The sequence below is a fragment of the Scyliorhinus canicula genome, chromosome 18 (genome assembly GCF_902713615.1).
Source record: "Scyliorhinus canicula chromosome 18, sScyCan1.1, whole genome shotgun sequence".
Taxonomy (NCBI): Eukaryota; Metazoa; Chordata; class Chondrichthyes; order Carcharhiniformes; family Scyliorhinidae; genus Scyliorhinus; species Scyliorhinus canicula.
In genome coordinates, this window is record NC_052163.1 from 10,457,601 (window position 1) to 10,477,113 (window position 19,513).

General features: G+C 40.5%; 1 protein-coding gene across 2 annotated transcripts in view; it reads left to right on the top strand.

The window, feature by feature from the left end:
* smurf2 (SMAD specific E3 ubiquitin protein ligase 2) overlaps nt 1–19,513 on the top strand; it is a 241,286-nt gene that overhangs the window by 175,931 nt on the left and 45,842 nt on the right. For both annotated transcript variants that reach the window (XM_038777045.1, XM_038777046.1), the window contains exons 7-10: nt 2,428–2,511; nt 7,855–8,057; nt 16,386–16,470; nt 19,340–19,498. In XM_038777045.1, the coding sequence (XP_038632973.1) occupies nt 2,428–2,511; nt 7,855–8,057; nt 16,386–16,470; nt 19,340–19,498 (531 nt within the window). The remainder of the gene's footprint in view (nt 1–2,427; nt 2,512–7,854; nt 8,058–16,385; nt 16,471–19,339; nt 19,499–19,513) is intronic.

Here is a 19,513-nt window from a genome sequence, read left to right on the forward strand (position 1 = left end):
CCCTCTCTCCAAATGCCTGTCCACCACTTTGTCAATCTAAGACTGCAGGCCAGTGGCTCAATTCCTACTTTTCATGTAGTGAAATAATTGCAAAGAATCCACTGGATTTAAGACAACAATCTTTGAGATATGAAACCTATTAACCAAACGTGTTGTAATTTGTTGCAAATACTGCGTTTTGCTTCTTGCACTTGCTCCCGGTTCACACCACTGAATATAATGAATGATGCTCAAATTAGAAAATGGACCCTTTGTCACTCTATGTATAAGGAATGAGAAATTTCCATTTGGCACATTCATCTTGAATCAAGACCACTGGATCAGTGTCCTAGACATTAATTTCCCTCCAACTTAGCCATAATTCCAATTAGAATTCAATTTCAAATCCAGTTTCAGGTTTATTTTATCCTAGCCTTATCCTGTAATCCTCAACAGAAACCGGCCCATCTCTTTTAATGAATTATTATTGCACTTGTATTTCACTTGCCCAATCCATAAGCCGACATGAAAATTTCTCACCTAACTAGTTTACTTAGTCACCTTGCTTGCTTGGTATATGTCACAACACAAAAAAAGAACAGTTTGCAGACAGTACTGAAGGTGATGAGCGAGTTGCTGTGTAGAGAAAATATTAGCAATGGTGTATTTTGCTTCAAATTTGGACCAGAACCCACAGTAGCTGCTGTTAACTTTAGTTCTAAATTTATGCTTCAGTAAAGTTTTGGTTACTTTGAAGACATGGCTAATCCAGAAGCAGTATTGATCCTTAACCTGTGCCGAGTGGAATGAAATTCCAGGTAGACATCTCGTTGTAATTCAAATTGCCCACATTGCTGATTTGTTAACATATGTAGAATTCTGGTATTGTTGCTGATCATCACGAGATATCTCTGGTGGATATTGTTGGTGCTTATTGTAATGAACATAATGATGTGTCAGATGCACCTTTTGCCAAACATATGCTATTTTCTTCTCGTCTTGACAGTATTACTCCATTATTAAACACTGGGCATCTAAATGGATTGCTCATCTTACAATTCTGATCTTAGAAAGGTATAGAAACCTAATAAATTTTGACAGAAGCTGCAACTGTGTATAGATCAAGTGAGTTTAAATAGCATGTCCTGGAAATTGAATTGAATAAGTATGAAAAATTCAAATATCTGTGAATATACAATATATAAATGTAAAAGGTGTAACTGTAGGATTAGATTCTTTGAATAGTAACTTCCAGCTAGATGTGCCCCTACCTGTTTTAAGGAAGGAAACAATTTTTCAATTTGTTTTCCTTGGACCTCACCAAAATCTCTCACTGACAGTTGACCTGGATAGAGGCTGCTGCTAATGATAAGAAGCAGACAGACTCCAAAGAAATATTTTTTGCTGGCGTCACTAGAATGCCTCTGCTTTGCTCTTGTACTAAGGAAACGTGGATGCTTTGAGGCTCCATGGAACTTGTCAGTGTGGGACTAATATTAAAGCAAATGATGAAAAGCAAATAAACAGCAATAAAAGCAAATAAAACAAAAATGCACAAGTCCCTGGCTGGTGTCCCCTAAAGAAGAGGTCTGATCATCTCATTCCTTTTACAAATCAATTAGCTTCTAATTACTTTTACCTCGCTGAGCTTCAGATTGCCTCTAGATTTGAGGCTTTTTGTGATTTAATCTTTAATATTCCTTATTTAAGTAGTATCCAAATTGGGTTTTTGAACGCTATCAATCCAACCTTTAAAGCCCTGGAAACGTGATCCTACCTTTTGCTGATATTTCATGCTAGTTGGATTTGCTTTTTTTATTTTTTGTGTGCCTTGTTACTTGCCAAAGATTGTTCTTAATGCTGTTGTCTTAGCGACATGAGTTCCAAACTAGATCATCAAGGGCTGATGATACCCCCAGTGTGAGGTGTACGCACTAAGGGGAGGTGGATTTAAATCTTGTATGTGACTTTGAAACACAAATGGAAAGATTGATTGACATTTTGCTTGTGCTGACTTCAGGTCAGTTGTCGGTGTAGTCAGATAATCTATTTTGGTGGTGTTGGATATCTCCCTGTTCTTTGAATTGTTTTACGGGGTATTTTCTGTTCACCTAAACTTGCAGGCACAATCTATATGTTGATGTTCAACCCACAAGAAATGCAACTCCCCTTCAGTATTGCACTAGCTAGTATAGATTATGTGCTCATCTTGGAATGAGGCTTGAATCAAAATACTTCTGACTTGAAATAATGTGATTTATGACAAATAATCATTTCACCTGAACAGGCGACATTTTGGTAACTAATGAGTTTGTAACCAAGTTTTGGAATGTTTTTCTTGATAACCATTTCTTAGTATTGAATTGATTCCTACATTGGTTTTGGACACATTCCTATCCCTGTTTCCAGGAAATGTCACTTACTACTCTATTTGTTTCGATTGACTAGTTGGGAAGAACGAAGAACTGCCTCAGGTCGGATACAGTATCTAAACCACATCACACGAACCACACAGTGGGAGAGACCTACTCGGTAAGCTCAAAATAGTAACAGTCATTTTCTGCCGCTGTTGGATCTGTGGCTTGTCTGCCTGGTTAACGAGATGTTTCTGAAATGCATTGACTACTTTTAGAACATTATTATTGACGTAAAATGGCAACTACTTAATGGGGCGTAACATTGGAATAGGCAAACTTAGACACTTTTTTTGTTTTGAAATCTCCTTCCTTTCGAGTATCTCACCTCCCCTTGGAAAGAATATGCATCCTCCCATGTGTTGCCTTCCTGCATCACTCAGCATTTCTTTGTGTTTCACTTAATTTGCTTTGTTTTTCTGACCAACTATTCTAAATCTAAATGGTTTGTTTTAAACTTGTCCGCTATTAGTGATGGCAACTATTTAATGCTCCTGCTCCCCAATGTGCTTGCTTGAAATATGATATAAATAAAATATTTAATTAATTAAAATGTCTGTAATTGGATCTATGGTTGTGTAAGGAAGTGAATAGAAAATTAAAATCCTTTAAATGTAATGGATAAGTAATTAACTACAAAATCGTTGTCCAGTGTTGCAAAATGTAATTCTTTGTAAAGGATAAGTATTAATCAATGGACAGCAACATATAATATTTGTTTTTGCCTTTTGTTTCCTGGTTACTTATTCAGTTTGACCATTCACAAATCTCTAGTATGTTTGCAGTGGCCAACCATGATTTTGAAACATACTCTAATTTCAGTGATGGAGCAACTTTATTATTATAATATCCCTATACAACTAAAATACAAATTTTTATATTTTTAAAAAAGGTTTGTTAGCAGAGCGATAGTGACAGAAAAAATTATGGCAAGCGAATGGATTCATTAGTGCTTTGCTATTATGTATGTTTTGAAGAAAAGCTTTAACATTTGATTGAAATACTGCAGCTTTTTGAAAGAACCATGTAGCCAGGGCACAGTTAGTATGATGGTTATGTTACTGAAAAAGTAATCCCGAGGCTCGGCGTAATAACTGATTCTCACCATTTGGAGAATTTGAAATCTCGGAATAAAAAGCTGGTGTCAGTAAAAGTGACCATGAAGCTGTTGGATTTCCTTAAAGATAAACACCAGGTTTTCTTCCACCCATCTGTCCTTACAGGGTCTGACCAACTTCAGCTTTCCGGCCTATATCAAAATGGTTGAATCCGGACTACCCTCTGATTTGGCTGAGTGAACTCTCTCTCTTTCCCCCCCCCCACACACACACACATGTATCTATTTATTTGTTAAGCGGAATATTGCTTACTGTACAGAGTTGCTGTTTCTGAGCTGGAGTACAATATCCTACCAGTTTTCTTTTAGTATATTTTATTCCGTGTACATAACTGTAAATATACTATTTTCAAAAACCCAATAAAAAACATTTTATAAACAAATATTTGCATCTAGTCAGTGAGAGCAGACCAACTCTTCAACTTTGGAGGGAGAGATGTTGACTTCATTTAAGGTCAATTCTGACCTAATCCTGTGTCACCTTCAGCAGGGTTCGCTAGGTCATGATTAGCAGTGGCATCGGATGATTTTCCCTTTCTTTTCAAACCACCCTCTACTCCACCTTCCCCCAGTCTAGAGCAGCCTGCCTGAGATCTTATTCCTGTACTGACTACCCGTCAAACCTGGATTTGTGTTTTATGTAACTGATTAGCTGGTTACATTACTAACAGAGCCAGTGAGAAAGCTTCTGAGCTCAATTTTCCATAAAAAATGGTGCACACTAGTAAATTTTAATTACACATATAGAAAAAGGAACATGCTTATAATGAGAATTCAGGACCTATTTCTCCCTCCATAATTTGCTTCAATTTCTCCCCTTAATTGCTGGCTCTTTGTGTAATCTGAAGTCAATAAACCATATGGTTCCTAATTTTGATTTCTACCTTCCTCCTCCCCACTCAATATACAAGTTACAAAGTTGTTTATTTATGGCTAAAATTTCTGTGGTAGGTATTTCATTGCTATAAACTATTCTTCAAACTCCCTTTTAAATTTGAAAATTAATGCCTCAGTTATCATTGCATTACGTGCATAGATTTAGCAACAAAAGCTGTGTTGTACAATACAGTGCATTAAAACTTTTTTCAGATAAACTAAGAAACCATGACATCACCAGACATTCAGACCACAGTCTCCTTCTAAAATTCCACCATATCTGACTCTTTCCTGCCATGCAACATGATGGATGTGAGTCATGTGAGCATAAAGTGGCCTTTCTATTTAATTTGCTTCCTTAAAGACAGGGGGAGGGGTGGCTCATGAGAGTTGCAGCTGATTAACATTTTGGGTTTGTCTTAGTCTGTAACTTGTGAATCTTTTACTAAAATTAATTCATGATCATTGGATATTTATCAGATTTCAACTATTTTCTTTCACTAGTTTTCCTAGCTCAGTGGATGTGCACCATGAATGTGGTTTTCAGCCACATGAACCACTTATGGTTCCAATTCCGCACTGTGTTAGTGGATTTTGGGTGGCACGACAGCTGGCATTCTGTAATCGGCCTCAATACCCTGGCCACTGACATTGACTTCTACAAAGTGCTTCTTTTCTTCTTGGGCAGTCTCTCATTGTTGAGAATGACTTGCTTCCACTCTGGGGAGGTGGGTTCTGCGGTGGCTGTGCATTGTGTGGAAGTTAGATGAAACCTGGGTCGGGCTTGACTGTGACGCTGTCAACAGTTTGAATATCATGTGATTTTTACAGTGTAGGCTCACAAATCAAGAATGGCCATTTGTCAAGGTTTGAGGGCATTTCCAGTGGTTCTGAAACTGTGTCCAAACAAATGAGCACCTTCAAAAGATGGGGAAAGGGAAGAAATCCAAGGATGAGATCCAGACACAGTCAGAGGGCAGGCAGGTGGTTAATCTGCAGCAGGCTTTCAGTAATGCTGCCGTATAATTAACTGGCAAAAGATGGACCAGAACATCCAGAACTGATGACGTTTAAGTTGGATTTATTTTACCTCTTTGAAATGTTATGAATTGTCCCTCCTGTTATCATCATGGCTGAGTTTTGAACTCAAAATTGAGAACATAGCATGGTGGCGCAGTGGGTTAGCCCTGATGCTTCACGGCGCCAAGGTCCCGGGTTCGATCCCGGCTCTGTGTGTGCATGGGTTTCGCCCCACAACCTAAAATGATGCAGGGTAGGTGAATTGGCTATGTTAAATTGCCCCTTAATTGGACAAAAATGAATTGGGTACCCTAAATTTATATCGATAAAATAGGGAACACTATAAATCTGTAACTCAAGACAAAAAGCTTTAAAGTTTCAGTCACAACTTTAATTTGTATTGCACCTTTCTACAGTGCCTCATTCACATGTGGATCATGCAGTAAAGCAGTAGTAGAAGAGTTAGACAAGTTGACCATTGTATCTTGGAAAGGTTTTGAGGAGGCTCATGAAAAAGTGGAATACAGTAGGTTAATGGGGCTTGAGGAGTGAATTCTAGAATGCATAAATGAATGAAAATTCAACCACTACAAGGAGAATTTGATAGGCAATGAACAATAGGCCAGTGTTCAGAGCACTGCACAGGATTTAGTGTGGAAGGTCGTCACAGAGATAGTGTGGGGCAAGGCAATGACATTTATAAACAAATAAAAATAATTTACAGATGCTGTGTTAGGATACCGTGTAGGTTGATGAGGTGCTTCTGTAGATTAGGTGCAAGTGATGGATTTTTTGATTAGTTGGAGTTTGCAAATTGTGTAGCTTGAGAGGATAATGAGGGAAGCTTTGAAGAGTTATGAGTTAATAATGCCCTATGACGGATAGAGCCATGTTGGGTTGAGTTGGTAGTTGGAGAATCAATTTGGGTGATTAAAGTAAGGATGGAAATTTCATTGATAGTGAAGTTGAGCTGGGCACAATTTTATTTCAACTCGTCTTTATTAAAGAAAGTGATCTTCATTTGGTTATATTCCTTCTCATCCTGCAAATAATTACATGTTGTTCGTCTGGTCATAAAGCTTCTATTGCCAATGGCAGTCTATAATTACACACCAGAAATTGGCAGAAGTGAGTTTGCACTTGTTTAAACATTCCCTTTCATATGAGGAAGCCCCTTTGATGCCTTTTCCAGATAGCTCAACTGATGCATTAGACTGAAGCAAGGCAGTTGAAATTTTGAACCTACTTTTTGTACAAAAATCAATTTAAAACGCTTCTGTTTTTTGATATGGCTAACTATTAAGTTCTGTAGAATCCAGTCTATTACTCTCTATCTGCTTCCCAGCACTCTTGGATTTAAGCTTCCTGCCAAATCTTGGTTTACTGAGTTAACACTAAAACATTCATTAATTAAGTCTCTAACTACAAACAAAATGCTTATTGGGCATTTCGTTACCAAATTATAGTCTTCAGGATTAATTTAACAACTGAACTTTGAATTGCAAAGCTTTTGTAAAGAATATGAACATTTGTTTTACCTCCTCTGCATTTTCAGTTTACCTTGGTACTAATTTTAAAATACTTTAAAAACATTGTTTAAAGTCGCAATGTGTTTGACAATTAATGCCTATTTTTGGAAATAACATGCCAGTCAACTGTGCTCTTTTAATTTTCTCCCCCACATTTACCATTCTAACTTGTTCCAATGCCCCTTTTCAATGTTGGTCCTTTGCTCGAAGCTAGGAAGTGACTTCCAACCACCATAAGTTGAAGCAGTACATTTCATTTTCCTCCTCCACCCTGCATGGAAGAGCTTCCATGATTCAGCCAGGTTCCCGATGCTAAATACCAATGTTAAATACAACCAGGTTCCTTAAGTTAAATGGCAATGTCTTATCATTCCACAGCACACCATCTATTAAAGTACCATTGTTTGAACAGCTTCCTTTGTTCATTTTCTCTCTCTTCCCTTTTGGTATCCCCAAACACTTGATCCTAACCTCAAACAGGAGGCTGACCTATATTTCCCAGGTCTTCGCTTCCTCCCTTTAGGCAAAGACTTGTTCTTCACTTGCCATCTTTGTACCACGATATGATTGAGATCTCTGCACTCTGCAAGAAATGGGTTGCACCCATGCCACACATCTCTTTTTGCTATCCATAGTTTCATGAAAATTGTGTCGCTACATTTGTATTTGTTGGGTGTAGGTTTGGTTTTGTTGTACCATTGTGGGGGTGGGGGGCAGGTGAGTTACTTTTGCAGACACCTGTTATGAACATGATGGACTGAATGGCCTCTTTCTGAGCTACCATTCTATAATTCTATGCTACCTTAGTTTTCACTTTAGAAATACATTGTGCTTATATATTTCTGTATAAATAACAACATGACACTCCCCCCCCCCCCCCCCCCCCCCCCCCCCCCCCCCTTTCTCCACCTGTTCACAGACCAGCCTCTGAATATGCCAGTCCTGGCAGGCCACTGAGTTGCATAGTGGATGAGAATACACCAATTACACCAGCTAACGGTGCCTCATGTGGACAGACCCCTGACCCAAGGATGGCAGAAAGGAGAGTGAGATCACAAAGACACAGAAACTACATGAGTCGGACGCATTTGCACCTCCCACCTGATCTCCCAGAAGGTTATGGTAAGTCACTTAATTTCCTTTATTAAGCAAAGCTGTCTAATCTTAAATATTGTTATTCCCCTGTTTTGCATCAATGATTTTGATGATTGAATATATAATAATAATATAATAATGTTTATTAGTGTCACAAGTAGGCTTGCATTAACACTGCAATGAAGTTACTGTGAAAAGCCCCGTGTCGCCACACTTGGGCACCTGTTCAGGTACACAGAGGGAGAATTCAGAGTGTCCATTTTACCTAGCAAGCACGTCTTTCAGGACTTGTGGGAGGAAACCGGAGCACCCGGGGGAAATCCACGCAGACACAGGGAGAACGTGCAGACTCCACACAGATAATGACCCAAGCCAGGAATTAAACCCAGGACCCTGACGCTGTGAAGCAACATTGCTAACCACTGTGCCGCCAAAGCAGATGGGGTTTGCTGTATTAGCAATGTTGACAGTATATACAAAAGTCAGTTGTTTCCTGCTGCAATATTTATAAAATCTAAACTAAAATTGTAATATTAGGTAGCAGGACACTGAATATTTTGTTGTTGTTGATTGTAATAGGGGTCAGGGTCAGTGTGTGGGAGAGTTCAGAGGTTAAGGGTTTAAAACACAACTTCATCTTAATCCTCAATCTCCAATCACTCCTACCATTTGACAGGCATATACATTTATGCTGCCCTTGTATTGTGCATGGAGAGATATTAAATCTTCAACTATTATTTTCCTGCCATTTTCTTGGATCTTTTTATGTTCTTCCTTTTCAAATAACTTATCCAATCTTTTTAAAATCTGAAATAGTGATCTGGTGAAGCATTGCATGTTCTAATCACGTTTTGTGGTACAAGTGTAATCTAACATATTTGTTTCTTGTTCATTTTCTTCCTCCATTCCTCATTCTAAGGTTTACTTTTTTTTGGCTCTCTATTTGTTTAATGTTTCTTTTACACTTTCAGTTTAACTATTTTTTCCATCTCACCCGTTTCATTTTTATTTTCCTCTTCCACTTTTTTCTTTGCTGCTTGCTCCCTATTCACACTTTATGGGAAATGCTGCAGGTACGATTGGGGTCTTATGGAACTAAGAAATGGATGAGTCAGTTTGCACTGTTTGGGATTTCCATGCTAATAAAGAATGGGAGGAAAACTTGTCGACAGGATCAAGGCCTTAAGAAGCTGAGTTGAACATCTTTTATATGATTGTTGAAAGCTGTAGAGCTGCCCTTATTGAAACAGGAAGGGCAAAAAAAGGAAGTTTGTGATGCTAGCGCTTTGAGGTACTGCAAGGGTGAATCTAAATTTTGTAAGGCAGCAAATTTGCTTTGAAGAAGCCAGTGGATCATTATGCCTCGTTTCAAATCCTCATTAATTTGGTCTTTTCAATCTGAGCGAGGGCTTCCATCTGCATTCCCGTGAATGATAGAGACATTCTGCCTCCAGCTGTTCCTTCCCTCCTGTATCCTGGCAAAAGAATTGTGTCTGTGAATTTCAAGAGTGTTTGTAGAAAAGCTTGTAACCCAGTTTCACCATGGCTTACCAAGGACTCTACCTTAAAGTCCATCTCAATGGCAACGTGCACCATATGGGCCTTGCATACCAATAGGTAGTTCTTGAAAACTCTAACACTCTTTTCTCTTCGAAGTAAATGGTCAGTGCTAGCGGGCGTATTGCCAAGAAAAACCCCCATCTTGAAAGACTATTCTGTTGGCGCCACGGCGGCACAGTGGTTAGCATTGCTGCCTCGCGGTGCTGAGGACCCGGGTTCGATCAATTATTTTTTTCCAATTAAGGGACAATTTAGCATGGCCAATCCACCTACCCTGTACATCTTTGTGTTGTGGGGGTTAGACCCACGCAAACATGTGGAGAATGTCCAAATTCCACACGGACAGTGACTTGGGGCCGGGATCGAACCCAGGTCCTCGGCGTTTGATCTCTAACATTCAAATCATCCAGGGGTTTAATGTGAGGTAGACTTCTGAACTGGCCTCATGACCCTCTTCATTTCACTCGAAATTTAAAAATGCAGTCCCAGAATATATTTTTACAAGTCTCATAATTGAACAGATTAGACATAGAACAGTACAGCACAGAACAGGCCCTTCGGCCCTCAATGTTGTGCCGAGCCATGATCACCCTACTCAAACCCACGTATCCACCCTATACCCGTAACCCGTCACTGAGGATCGCAACGACATGTATAGCGGCGGAACTGTGGAATAGATATATTCTTTATAATATGTAAGGATCTTAATTATCTTCCATGCAGATGCATTATTAGGTGAAATGTGGGTAGTGCAGGTTTCTTGAAATCTGCAAGGGTATTGTCATGCTGTTATATAGTTCAACTGAGTATGTTAGAAAGTTGATATTTATAAGCGCACAAACAGTCCATTTGGCCCAGCAGGTCTGCGCCAGAGTTTTTCAAGCTGTTTGTCTAACCATATCAACATATCCTCCTATACTTTTCTCCCTTGTTTTATCTTTATTCCCCTTCTTCCCCTAACTCTCTGTGGTGGTGGCTTGCACCTACTTATCATTTTAAAAATTTTTAATAAATGTTTTTTATTCAGTTTTCATGTTTTCTATTGAACAAATTACAAATTGTTAGAGAGAGAGAAAAAAAAAGAACACGCAAAAATTAACATATATATTTCCAGGTAAGCATCTTCGTAATAATAACTGTGGCCTCCCCCCTTTAGCCGGCATACATATTTTACATTCCCCAATATGGCCGAGGCATATGTTTATTGGCATTTATTTACAGTTTGGTTTTGGGCCTTAGCTAGCCGTCAAACCCCCATATCGAACCCGTAGCCCCCCGGATAGATTCCGAGAGGTTGGACAGCCAGTCTGCAGCTCTGGGCGGTGCTGCTGACCGCCAGCCAAACAGGATTCTACGGCGGGCGATCAGGGAGGCAAAGGCAAGGGCGTCCGCCCTCCTCCCCAGGAATAGATCTGGCTGGTCTGAAACCCCGAAGACCGCCACTATTGGGCATGGCTCCACCCTCACCCCCACCACTTTGGACATAGCCTCGAAGAAGGCTGTCCAGTACTCCACAAGTCTGGGGCAAGACCAGAACATGTGGGCGTGGTTGGCCGGGCCTCTTTGGCACCGTTCGCATCTGTCCTCCACCTCCGGGAAGAACCTGCTCATACGGTTTCTTGTTAAGTGGGTTCTATGTACCACTTTTAGTTGCGTCAGGCTGAGCCTTGCGCACGTGGAGGTGGAGTTGACCCTATGTAGTGCTTCACTCCAGAGTCCCCACCCTATCTCCATCCCCAGGTCGTCCTCCCATTTCCTTCTTGTTGCGTCCAGTACGGTGTCGTCCCTTTCTACCAGTCGGTCACCTACTTATCATTTTGATGGGTATCATAAGTTGCTTTATTGCAAAGTATTTTTGCACTCGAGTGCACCATATGTAAAGTGTAATTGATGGCAGAGGTCAAATCATCTGAGTCAAATGTAACAATGTAAAAATAGACATATATATTAATGAATAGTTCAAGTTAAAAGCCAGGGCATAAAATGCAAGAAAGCATCAGATTGAAGAAGGTAGAACAGAAGCTGAAATAAATCCAGAACCAGTTTCCAACAATGTCAGGTATTAAAATCTTATCGATTGGGGAAGAATGCTCATAATTAACTAAAACTACCCCATATCTGGTTTGTTATGGAAAGGATTTGTTCAGAAGAAAGGATTTACACAAGAGTGAAACTTATTGTTGCCAGTAAAGATGAGATCTTTATGAAAAGGGGGAAGAAAATGGAACAGCAGGGTGCACACAGCAAGCCGGATGTAGTATTTGCTCCAGGCATGGATCATGCTCTCGAGTCTGCCACCTGGATCACACTGTTTATTTGAAGATTGCGGACAACGGTTGACTTGGGTAACATGGTGTCTTGCCTATTTATGCTCATAAAATATGATAAAATCAGGATGGCATGGTTTACTCCTCCAGGTCAGTTCCTTAAGTACCGATTGGCTGACAGCACCTGGTGCAACCAAGCCATTCTTTGTGTGAGCCTCGATGCTAAATGTGAACAGATTGACCAATGAGAGACAACACAGTCAAGCCTGGTTTTACTTTTGCTCCACATGTTTTTCACCATGCAGCAATTGGCAGTGGGAGCACTAGCTGATTCTTGCCTTAAAGGCCTCAGGATTTTTTAAACCAAAAATGTACCCACAATGCAGTTCATTTGTGGAAGTACGTAAAGCGATAAATTGCATTTTAAATCTACAATACATGTCACATAACTGCACCGTAATCCTCTTGCAATCCTTTTACATTTTCCTTGCGTTAAACATTGAGCCCAAGGGGTTTTATGTTGTATCCGGCTCCTCAGTGTACTACAGTATGATGAAGGACCTTAGTGGTAGCTGTGTCAAGCTTCATTGCATCTTCATACGGGAACCTGGAATGTGCCAGTCTGCAACTCTGTGTTGCAGGCAGTTCCTTGCATGGGAATACCAACAGGTTGGGGACAGACCAAAGGCCAATTTTCATTGTGTTGATGGGCCTCCAGCAGTAGTTGATGATTGTTGGTGTGCATTCCTGGGAACCTCAAACTGCATCTCTTTCCAGACATTCGCCACAAAAGCATATTCCAGAAATACACTAGTTACCCTCTCTTCCCATTGCAACTGTCTTGAAATAGTGGTGCTGAGATGTTGGGTGTGCATGAAGAACCTGACAGGGAAGGATATTTCTCACCACCAGGCAAGCAACCTCTTGGTGCTTGTTTGAACATTTTGTCGATAAGACGTCCTGTCAGATAACTTTGATAGGCTTGTTAGCCAGGAATACCAAGATCAATTGCAGGCTTGCTATTGACTCTGGAGCTGAAATCCGCTAACTTGCCTCTGGTTAGGCTTTGAACCATCCGTTTCGAATGGCAGATTTCATCGATGGCAACCGAACTGAAAATAATTCTTCAGGTTCTGTGCACTCAGACTCTGGACATTTTGCACTCCTTTCACAACTGCACTCCCGATCCAAGACATCGCAGACATGTTGGAAAAATGCATCAAGAAATATTCTTGGGGGAAAATTTACAAGCCACATTATATAAAGGAAGTCCTGTGACATATACAATTTTTCAATGAAACTACTTAATTGTTTCACTCACACTTTACTGTAAATATTGTAAGTAATCTCTATTGTAATAAATATCTACTGTCAGCACCTAATAATTCCGAATACAAAACACCAAACCAGTCAATTGCGGTATTTTCTCATCGAGGACAATCCAGGAAACCTCTGCCACAATTTCAATCCGACTATTTGAATTTGTCTGCTGCCGAGTTACTTTGCCTTAATTTAATACTTTATAGAGGAAGGCATGGCAAGAAATAATATTCAATGCCTATTTAACTTTAGACTGGATTCCCATCAGGAGTTGAAAACTTTGCATTTACTATCAATGCTTAAAACTATTATATAGGCTAAAACACCATCAGTGTAAAAACAAAGCCTAGCCTATTGTGAGTCCTGGCACTGTTGCCCCAGCCATTCCTTCGGTGTTGACCACTCTGAGTCACAGACTTTTAAGTTTTCATGACAATGGGGAGGGACAGGTTTTGTACTAAAAGCTGCCCCATCTCGTGAGATGTTCCCAAACCTGAAGGCCGCAACAAGCAGATGAGCAAAGTCCATTCTCCTATTCAGCCACAGGTGTGATGCATAAACCGTAAGCCCCGCTTGTCTTTTTTCTCCTGGGTCACTCATAGCCGTGTCTGAGTCTCCAGGACAATCTGGATGATCTAAAAATAGAACCTCCTGAAAAAGTTCAACATGGCAGACAGCATTTGTGGAAAGAGAAGTAGAATGAATATTCGGTCATCATCAAACTAGAAGATGTTAGAGGAATGCCTTTTACGTAAATGCTAGGGAAAAGGATAAGAACAAAGGGGGGAGGTCTCTGCTGGATTGGAGGGAAGGAGTGGGTAAATGGCAGAAGTAATGATTCTGCAAGGTGAAAATGATAGCGTAGAAACAGAAGAACAGTACAGGGGAAGAAGCATGAATGTTTGTAGCAAACTGGCAGAGAACAACAATGTGGGGAATCCAGCAATTCAAAGCTTCTTGTGGCTCACAAATGTGGCAGAAGAAAGGCAGGCAGTGAACCACCTTGCCAGCCTTGTGGGAAGGAAGAGGTGAAAGGGTGATTGTTGCAACCTCTGCGCTTGAATGGGAAGGTGTCTTAATGGTGTGGTTTACTGAAGGGGCCGTATATCTGGATCGGGAAACTATACGTTAATCTGCCCTTTGAGCTCAATATAGCATCCGTGCAGTTGGAGATTATTACGTCTGTGTAGTAATTGTTGCTGTGGAAATGGGCAATGTGTTTATTCAGCAGCGCATGGGTGTTATGGTAGGTATGTGAAGCATGCATGGCATCTAGCTAATTGCAATAGATATGTTGGAAGTCATTTCAGACAATCTCTTACTGTGCTTTCATTGTTTGAGGCGGGGATGGTGAAAATAACTCATTTGGGAGGGTTATATGCAGTTCAGAGATTTATTGTTTGATAACTGCTCAGTTTTCAGTGACTCCAAAAATTCATAGTAAAGCCTTATGTCTTGAGCCTTGTGTCATACTCCTCTTGCCCTCTTTGAGTCAATAATTAGTCAATGTTCCAAGTTTTTTGATCAGTGTTCTTTGACAACCATAGAGAGTATAGAGGACATGGAACAGAGATGTTTTGAACAAATAATCCTTTCTTTCCATTGGGCTCTTCCACCATAAATAAAACAATTCATATTTCTAAAAATTATTTAAATTTTTTTTAAAGAGTACCCAACTTATTTTTTTTACAATTAAGGGGTGATTTAGCGTGTCAATTTTTGGGTTGCGGGAGTGAAACCCACGGGGAGAATGTGCAAACTCCACACGGACAGTGACCCAGAACCGAGATTCGAACCCGGGTCCTCAGCTCCGTAGCAGCAGTGGTAACCACAGTGCCACGTGCCGCCCTTAAAAATTATTTTATGACTGCCATATTTTTCTGCAAATTGTGATTTTTAAAAACATTTTTATTCCCCCCTCCTCTCAATGAGGTGTTGGTTTTTGCTGTGGTAGTTTCACAGGCTTTCAGTTGTCTTCTGGCATCCTGCTCAAGCAATGAGTATGAACATTTTTTTCAGGAGGCATCGCAGCCAAGCCCAATCCTGCCCATACCTGACATCTGCGTACATACTTTACAGCAGACGTCTCTCTCTAATAAATTTGGACAATTTTTGTTTCATCTCTGCCCCTTCCAGCACAGGCCTATGGCTCAATTGTAGTGCTCCCCCTGCTGCTCAATCGTCTGACTCAACACTAACCAGGTTAGAACCCTAGTACCTTCCAATCTGTGTGGTTGAGTAGAATATTGACAGCATATTTAAACTGATGACTCACAAGTTTAATGCCAAAATCATTGTCTAACTTTTACGTAAAATTTCTTGCCCTGTTTGTTATAAAATTCTTTTTTGGCAGTTACTCTCTTTCTCACGTGCTGATGTCAGGCCATTCATCCACATAATCAAAAGTCTTGTTGCACGGCCTAAACCCCAAGCCAGCACTTTTGCTGTTTCAGATGGCTGCTAAGAGGCTGTGTGACAACAGCCACAGACAAATAGCTTTCTCTATCGCTGTCAGTTACACTTCCTCTTTATCCCTCCCTTCATGTTTCCTGTCTTCTTGCTGAAAAGGTAAATTGGTGAACTTTTTTTCTTCGTAATAATACCATCAATTTGTAATGAAATTTTCCATCTTTGTGTTGTGGTGTCATAGTGAATGGATGCATTGAATTTCAACCTCCTAAGTGATTAAGACTCCATTAACTTGGCTCACATTTACTAGCTCTTTAAAGGGCCGTTTTAAATTATAAATCTCTTACACAGTGCGTGCATTGTCTCATTCTCTTGAGTTGAGTTCAGCTCTTAAGTGTAGAGCGAAGGGGCCATATACTTAAATATACATTGAACAGAAAAATCTGAGCCAGCATGGGCTGTTGGCTTGCACCTCCTTGGGTTCAGTAATGATGAATTAGGCAGAGACCTGGAACCAAGTTCATTTGTCAGTTCTTTTGTTTGGTAATGACCTGGAGAAAAGAGATGGGGAAGGGAAAAATTGTCTGAAACGCTTCAATTTCCATGCATGATTGTCTGTCACCTTCAAGCGTACAAAATTCAGCAATTGTTACTATACATTTGCATTATGCACTTATCTGTAACCGTCTATGCCATGCTCCACATGGAAACTGTCGAAATTCACACAGGTGCAGATCTCAAAGGCTGAAAAGCTTCCTCTTTATTGCTACCATCATGTATTTATTATTCTTTTATTTAGAACAAAGGACAACGCAACAAGGTCAGGTGTACTTTCTGCACACACAGACTGGGGTGAGCACATGGCACGATCCTCGAGTACCCAGGTAAAGGAAGCCTGGCCTAATGGGTCTACTTTGTTGACAGAGAGACTCGGCAAAGCCAAAATTATTTCTGTTTACATCCTTGAAAATACAAGTTGTTTGTGAAGACCTGAGATTATCTCTTCAGATTCTGTTAAATTTTTAAAAAAAAATTTAGAGTACACAATTATTTTTTTTTCCAATTAAGGGGCAATTTAGCGTGGCCAATTCACCTAACCTACACATCTTTGGGTTGTGGGGGTGAAACCCGCGCAGACATGGGGAGAATGTGCAAACTCCACACGGACAGTGACCCAGGGCCGGGATCCGAGATTAAATTTGATGAATGAAATTGGAAGTAATTTTTCTGTGTTAGGTTTGCAATTTGATTTGGTTTGCAAAAAACGTTGCGTTTCCATTTGAAAGAGCTGAATTTTAGAGACACTGTCTAGTAGGAGGGTGGGGGATGTTCGCTGATGATTGCACAGTTTTCGGTTTCATTTGCAACTCCTCAGATACCGAAGCAGCCTGTGCCCATATGCAGTAAGACCTGATAACACTCGGGCAGATAAGTAGCAACTAGCATTTGTCCCTGACAATTGCAAGGCAACAACCATCTCCAACAAGAGATAATCTGACCAACACTCTTTGGCAATCAACAACATTGCCATTGCTGAAACTCCCAGCATCAGTGTCCTGGGGGTTACCATTGACCAGAAAATTAACTGGACCATCCATATCAATACTGTAGCTACAATATTCTATGTTCACCTGAGGAAGGAGCAGTACTGCGAAAGCTAATGATTCGAAACAAACCTGTTGGACTTTAACCTGGTGTTGTAAAACTTCTTACTGTAGCTACAAGAGCAGATTAGGGGCTGGGATTTCTGCAACAAGTAACTCCCACCTGACTCCCCAAAACCTTTCCACCATCTAAAAGGCACAATTCAGGAATGTGATGAAATGCTCCCCACTAGCTGGAATAAGTGTGGCTTGATACCATCCAGGACAAAGCGGTCTGCTCGATTGGCACCCCATCCATCACCTTAAACATTAATTCTCTCCCACCAGCGCACTATCATAGCAGTGTACCATCTAAAAGTTGCACTGTAGCAACTCGTCAGCCCTTTTTAGCAACACCTAAACCTGGGCAGCAGATTCCACACATTCACATTGCACACCATCCTGCATGGGAAATCTATTACTGTTCCTTCATTTGCTGGACCAAGATCCTGTAACTCCCTACCTAAGAGCATTATGCACTGCAACAGTTCAAGAAGGAAGCTCTTGAGCAATTGGGGGTGGGCATTAAATACTGGCTTTGCCAGTGATGTCCATTTCCCATGAATGACAAAAGCCAATTTATTCGTACTTCAGTTTTATTTCCCCTTTTAGATTCACCTGTTTCATTGCACACCACACTTGTTTCCCTATGTGTAGGGTAGACTCATCTCAGGACTTTGCTGCTGCTAGGGGTTCCCAAGAAGAGTCTAGGGCTTCAAGGGCATAGTTTTTAATAAATTTAGAGTACCCAATTATTTTTTTTCCAATTAAGTGGCAATTTACCGTGGCCAATCTACCTACCCTGCACATCTTTGGGTTTGTGGGGGTGAGACCCACGCAGATATGGGGAGAACGTGCAAACTCCACACGGACAGTGACCTGAGGCCGGGATCAAACCTGCGTCCTCGGCGCTGTGAGGCAACAGTGCTAACCACTGTGCCGCCCCTTCATGGGCGGCACATAGTTAATAGAAAAGTAGAGTGGAATCATAGAATGCTACAGCACCGAACGAGTGTGTTCAGTCCAATATATCTGTGCTGGCACTCTGCAACGGCAAATCCTATGTGGCCAACCTTTCCTGCATATTTATTCTCTGAAGATAATTATTCAAATTGTTATAAAAGCCAAAATTGAATCTGCCCCACCATCCCATTTCAGATCTTAAACACATACCCATTTTTTAAAAAAAAGCTTTTCCTCGTGTCGTTTTGATTCTTTTGTCATTCACCTTAAATCATCGACCTTTGGTTCCCAACCCTTCTGCCAATGGGACCACTTTCTCTTTATCCTGTCCAGTCTCATCATGATTTTGGCCACCTCCATCAAATTTCCTCTGAACCTCCTCTTCCCCAATTGTTGCCCCAGCTTCTCCAATGTATCCACATGACTGAAGTCCCTCATCTCTCAAGTAAACTGTCCCTTTGTTAAAATTGGCAATTCTTCCTTTCGGGAAACCTGGCAGCTGATAAATTGCCAAGGAGGCAAAGCAATTCTGCATAAGGGCGGAGAGTGAATCTACCCAGACTGCTGTTGTAAACCAATTAGCATCCAGTAAAAGACGATTTTCGGCAGAGATCTCCTAATCAGTCAGCTTCCTTCTGTCTTGGCGAGGAAGTGGTGTAATTGTAAAGAGAGAGAGTGAGAATGAGAAAAAAATTAAGTTAATGGCCATTTTAAAAAGCTTTTAGGTAGATTTTAAGTACCGTTGTGCTGTCCGTGTAGCAGAGCACAGATATGTTATACATTTTGTGGTAAAAGTAAAATGTTACTTAAAAATTAATTTTCATGTTCCTGTATTCTTCAGGAAGATCTACGAAGATATTATGAGTAAAGGTATTCGGACATTTGCTTTTAATGGATTTATTCCTTGGGTTAAAGCCATTTGGCCAGGTCCTGCAGCTAAAATGTACATTAATGACATGACAATCTAGTTTTGAGGCCTATACAAGTTTTCTGAGCTTGTATCTTGGGATAGTAAAGGATTATAACAGAACATATCAAGTTTTTGGAAAGCTCTGGTTTTTCTGACACTATGGAATTGTATTCTTTACAATTTTAATTGGTTTGGCATGAAGTTAGCTGAGGTAGCCGTCTGTGTTTTGTTTTTCAGGGATCTTAGCAACGTAAATTGTGAGGAATTAGGGCCATTGCCGCCGGGTTGGGAAATCCGCAATACAGCCACAGGAAGGGTCTACTTTGTTGACCACAACAACAGGACAACGCAGTTTACAGACCCACGGTTGTCTGCTAACTTGCATTTTATTTTAAAGTAAGTAATGTTTTT